Consider the following 5,573-nt stretch of genomic DNA (forward strand, 5'->3'; position numbering starts at 1 on the left):
CAGCATTTTTACAAATGCTGGTGAGTTCATAAGTATTTAGTGGCATTTTATCCAAATAACTTAATAAAAATGGTAATATCAGTGTATTCATTTCATTAGTGTCTTTTCCATAAAATCCTATATTTTCTTTAATAAAAGCAGTCTTCTACCAAGACTGGACGGAGTAATGTGGTAAAAAGTAGTTTTCCCTTAATCGCTATCATTATCAAAATACAGAATTTGATTATTAAGAAAACAGGAGAATTCAGGGAAATAACATATGCCTCAGCAGTGAGGACTGCTGACTAAGGCAAGGAATCATAGACTCTAGGAGAGTATCGAATGAACGACACGCCTGGCTCAGTCTAACAGAAAAAGACACAGACCCCAGACGGTACCAAATGAAAGGTACAACTAGTAAGGTCTAAAACAGTGAACACAGACCCCAGACAGTATCGACTGAATGATACGTCCAGCAAGGTCTAAAACAGTGAATACAGTGGATACAGTGAATAAAGACCCCAGACAGTACCAAATGACTGATACGTCTAGCAAGGTCTAAAACAGTGTGGGGACCTCATGGGACAAAAAGGAGGGAGAGATGCATTTGTTTCCCAAGGTTTTGATACTTGGAATAAAAAAGATGCATTTCGGACTCATGTGGGTGGTGTTGATAGTTTTCACAGCAAATCAAGAGAAAAGTGTGAGTTTTTAATGAGGGAAAAACAAGCTATTAATGTAGTCTTGAGGAGGCAAACCGAAGCAGACGACCATAAATATAAGGTTCGATTACGTGTTTCTATTATTGTTGCTAGGCTTTTATTGAAAACCGGTTTACCGTTTCGTGGTCATGACGAGTAGATTAACTCGAAAAATAGAGGGCTTTACATTGAAGTGTTAAAAGCCATTTGAGAGACTAGTGAAGATATTTTCAACAATCCTTTAGAAAATGCTCCTAAAAACAATCAACTTATTTCCCTTAAAATTCAAAAAGAACTTGTGCAATGTTTTGCACAATAAGTACTTTTGAGTATTCGTGAAGAGATTGATCAAGATGTGTTTGCTTTACTAGTTGATGAATCTAGTGATGTTTCAAAAAAGGAACAAATGGATATTGTTTTGCGTTATGTCAATAGTCTTGGCTTTGTGAAAGAAAGATTCATAGGAGTAGTGCACGTGAAGGATACATCTTCTTTGACACTCAAAAACGCCATAAATGAAGTACTTACAAGTAATAAGTTGAGTTTTAGTCAGGTAATTTATTCTTTACTTTTTTGTTATTTCAATTTAATTTAATATATATATATATATATATATATATATATATATATATATATATATACTAATTGTTTTAAATTTTAATAGATAAGAGGACAATGTTACGATGGGGCTAACAATATGTCAGGGGAATTCGATGGTTTGAAAGCTTTGATATTACAAGAGAATGACATGGCTTTTTATGTACATTGCTTTGCACACCAACTTCAATTAGTAGTTGTAGCTGTAGCAAAGAAGCATGATGGTGTTAGTGACTTTTTTGAGCAAATTTTGTTGGTGGTTAATGTTGTTTGTGCCTCATGTAAAAGAAAAGACTCACTATGAGAGCAAGCAAGAGAAAAGGTGCAAAAAGGCTTGTGTAGTGGTGAACTTGAAACCAGAAGAGGGTTAAATCAAGAGACAACACTTGTTCGAGCGGGAGAAACAAGATGGGGTTCACATTTCAACACACTCACAAGTTTGATGAAGTTGTTTGTGGATGTTCTTGTAGTTATAGATTTTGTGAAAAAGGAGGGAGGGTCATTGGCAAACCGTCAACAAGCATCTGGAATCTAAGCATATTTTAAATCATATGAGTTCGTGTTTTACTTACATACGATGTATGACATTTTACACCTGACGAGCACATTATCAAAGCAACTTCAAAGAAAAGATCTAGACATTTTAGAAGCGGCTTCGATGGTTAGAGGGACAATGGAGGCATTGCAATCTTTTAGAAACATAGGGTTTGCTAGCATTTTGCCAAAAGTATCATCTTTTTGTCAAACACACAAAATTGATACTTTAGATATGGAAGAGTTGTATATTGGTGCGAGAAACCTTAGGACTACAAAGACTAATAGGTTTCATTTTGAGGTTGAAATCTTCAACACGGTGGTAGATATGCAACTTACAAAATATCGGGATCGATTTAGTTAAACAAGCACCCAATTACTAGAATACATGGGTGCTTTGAGCCCTGTGATTCATTTGCACAATTTTAAAAATCAAAGTTATTGAAGTTGGGTAAGTTATACAACTATGACTTTGATGATTCAGATATGATAGACCTTGAAGGACAACTTGAAATATTTTATCACTCTTGCATCAAAGATGACCGCTTTACTAGTTTGAAAGGAATTTCCAACCTTTCTCGTTTGATGGTTAGTACGGGGAAGCATCGGTATTATCCTTTGGTTTATAAGCTTTTAAAGTTGTCTTTGATATTACCCGTAGTGACCGCAAGTGTAGAAAGATGTTTTTCAAAGATGAAGCTCTTGAAGATCAACTTGTGTAACAATATTGGCGATGAATTTTTGAACGACGCATTGCTTTGTAATGTCGAGACCGAAGCACTTGTGAAAGTTGAGAATGAAAAAGTAATGGAGCGTATTCAAAAGATGTCTGCACGAAGAGGACAAATTTAAATTCTAATAGATCGTTGTTATAATATGTTTAACCAAAAAAAATTTGTATTAGATGTTTTATATTATATTTGACCGGAATTTTTTTAATGTCTTATATTATGTTTGACTGGAAAAAAAAGTTGTGCAACTCCTACTACTAATTCTTGCGTCCGCCCTTGCTTCCAACTCCTAGGTCCAGCTTCCAGCTTCCTGCTTCCTTTTTGCTCCAAACATGTCTTTTATCCCCACAACATAATTCATAACAAATTAAGTATCTTTTGTTCTAATAAGGGCATAAAAGTAATTAAAATATTAATTTCTGATGTATAAATACGCACACATCACACGTTGATTTTTCTTGCACGATATCTCATGTTTTGTGACTTTGCATGTAGCATCTTTTAAAGCAGTCTTCCCCCCCTTGAAAACCCTAACCCTCAAGACCACGAGAGGGGATACCCATGTAAGGTCCACACAAGCGTGTTTTCCTCCAACCTATCCAAAAATAAAAATGTCAGTCGGTCTAAGGGTTGAGCTTCCTTCTGCCGGGTCAGTCAAGAAATTAACAGATGTCTTTTTCTTGGTGGAAATCCCGACGTACTTAAATACGTCAAACAAAACATCATTAGCCATATCGTATCAATATTTGAACCACGAGAGTTATTTACAATGAACCACATGCTCTCCAAAAGAGTCCGAGCATGCATTGCAACACACCAGACATATCTAGTCACCTGGAAATATTGGGATCATGATTTGATATTTAAGTATGGTACAATATTTCACATGAGACATATGTTGGCCAAAGTCATCTAAAGAAATAGCTAAAACAGAATATTAAGCATATTTATATATGAAATACGATTATTAAAATAACAATCAATTATATATATATATATATATATATATATATATATATATATAGGCTTAGGTTATTGTGTTTTTACTAACTATTATGTCCCTGTATGTATAAATATGGACCACCGGATGGAATAGAATCAAAGGTGAGAAGTTCTCATCATAGTCAACTCCATGAGTTTGAGTAAAGCCCTTCGCAACCAGTCGCACCTTATATGTGTGTACTTTCCCATCCATGTTGGTCTTCTTCTCGAAGATCCATTTGCACTCGACCGTCTTACGACCTGGTACATTGTCAACCAAGTACCAAACTTGATTGTCACACATGGACTGAATCTCGCTGTCCATAGCCTCTTTCCATTTTGCAGACTCAGGGCCTGCCATGGTTTCCTTGTAGTTATTAGGTTCATCCAAATTTATCAATGTACTATCACTGATAAACATATCACCTTCAGCTGTTATATGAAAACCATATAACACAGGTGGAACACTAACTCTACTAGAACGTCTTAGAGGTACGGACACGTCAATCGGTTCAACAGGAGTTACTTCCTCAGGTTGAGTGCTAATGTTTGAGGTTGATTCATCATTTAACTCTTGAAGCTATTCAAGGTCTATTTGCATCCTACTGTCCTCTTGGCATATGAGTTCTCTTTCGCGGAAAACCCTTCTCCTCGCAACGAAGACAACATTGTCACTCGGTCTACAAAAGAGATTTCCAAAGCATTTCTGTGGGTAGCCGATGAAAATACATCGCTCACTACGAGGTTCGAGCTTGTCGTGAGTCTCTCGTATTACGAAAGCCTCGCAACCCCAAACCTTGATATGTGCTAACGAGGGAACCTTCCCTGTCCACATCTCGTGAGGTGCTTTGGTAACCTTCTTAGTTGGGACTAGATTAAGGATATGGGCGGCAGTCTCTAAGGAATACCCCCAGAATAAGATAGGTAACGAAGCTCGACTCATCATGGAATGAAAGATGTCCAGCAGGTTTGATTGCGCCTCTCAGCCACACCATTAAGCTGTGGTGTCATAGGTGGCATCAATTGTGAAACAATTTCACATTCCTTAAGATAGTCGTGGAACTTGATAGTAAGATACTCACCACCTCGATCGGATCGGAGCATCTTTATCTTCCTGCCTAGTTGATTCTCCACTTCTTGTTTAAACTCTTTGAACTTTTCGAATGTTTATGACTTACACTTGATTAAGTAGATATAACCATATCTACTGTAATCATTAGTAAAAGTCACATAGAAGTGGTTAGCATCCCTTGTGGCGGATCAGAAGGCCTTAAAGCTTGCTTAGATTGACCTCCTCTTTGTTCATATGATAAGTCATACGAAACTGATCATAACAAGGAAGCAATGAGTGTAGGATGATATCAATGACCAACTCTTCATCGAAGTTATCATTCAAATTCAGCAAGCGGTCCACAAACCTTTGCATCTTTTGTAAGTGGGCTGTGATGGACTCTCCATCCTTCATTTTTGTTGTAATCATGGAGGCAATGATTTCATAGCTTTCCTGTCAAGAACTTTGATGGTATTTTTCCATCAAGTCTTGGTAGTAGTCCTCATAATACTTTTGAAGTTCAACTATCATAGTGGCTAACATGATACATGACACCTTTGTGGCGTCCTTCTCATGAGTCCTATATTCAACAATTTCTTCAGGAGTAGCAGTTGCTTCATCAAACTCCTTAAGCTCTTTATCGAAGACATATTCCTTGTCCTCGTAATGAGTGACCATCCTAATGTTCCGAATCCAATCATTGAAATTCAAACCATCAAAGATGACCCTCCCACACAAGTTCATGAGGGAGAAAGAGCCAAAAGGGTTTGAGCCAGAAGTGGTGTTGGAAGACATCTGGAAAAGAAAGTCAAAGTTTGGATTAGATAAGAATCCTTAATATAACACCCGAATGAAATATTAAGGCTAGGACCCGACACAATATTTTACAATTCGGAAGAGGGATGTCGTAATCCAATTGCAAAATATTTAAAGGTAGGTAAATGACGATTTACCAATTTCCACCATGAAAAACGAAATTTGAGGATTAAATTTGAAATG

At 36.8% G+C, this 5,573-nt stretch overlaps 1 protein-coding gene across 1 annotated transcript; it reads left to right on the plus strand.

The window, feature by feature from the left end:
* Positions 1 to 558: 558 nt before the first annotated feature.
* LOC111894713 (uncharacterized) lies at positions 559 to 2,663 on the plus strand. Its single transcript, XM_023890807.1, has 4 exons — positions 559 to 811; positions 1,001 to 1,233; positions 1,345 to 1,558; positions 2,296 to 2,663. The coding sequence occupies exons 1-4, from the start codon at positions 559 to 561 to the stop codon at positions 2,661 to 2,663; spliced, it is 1,068 nt and encodes a 355-aa protein (XP_023746575.1).
* Positions 2,664 to 5,573: the final 2,910 nt, after the last annotated feature.

Source organism: Lactuca sativa, chromosome 1, assembly GCF_002870075.4.
Source record: "Lactuca sativa cultivar Salinas chromosome 1, Lsat_Salinas_v11, whole genome shotgun sequence".
NCBI classification, from domain to species: Eukaryota; Viridiplantae; Streptophyta; class Magnoliopsida; order Asterales; family Asteraceae; genus Lactuca; species Lactuca sativa.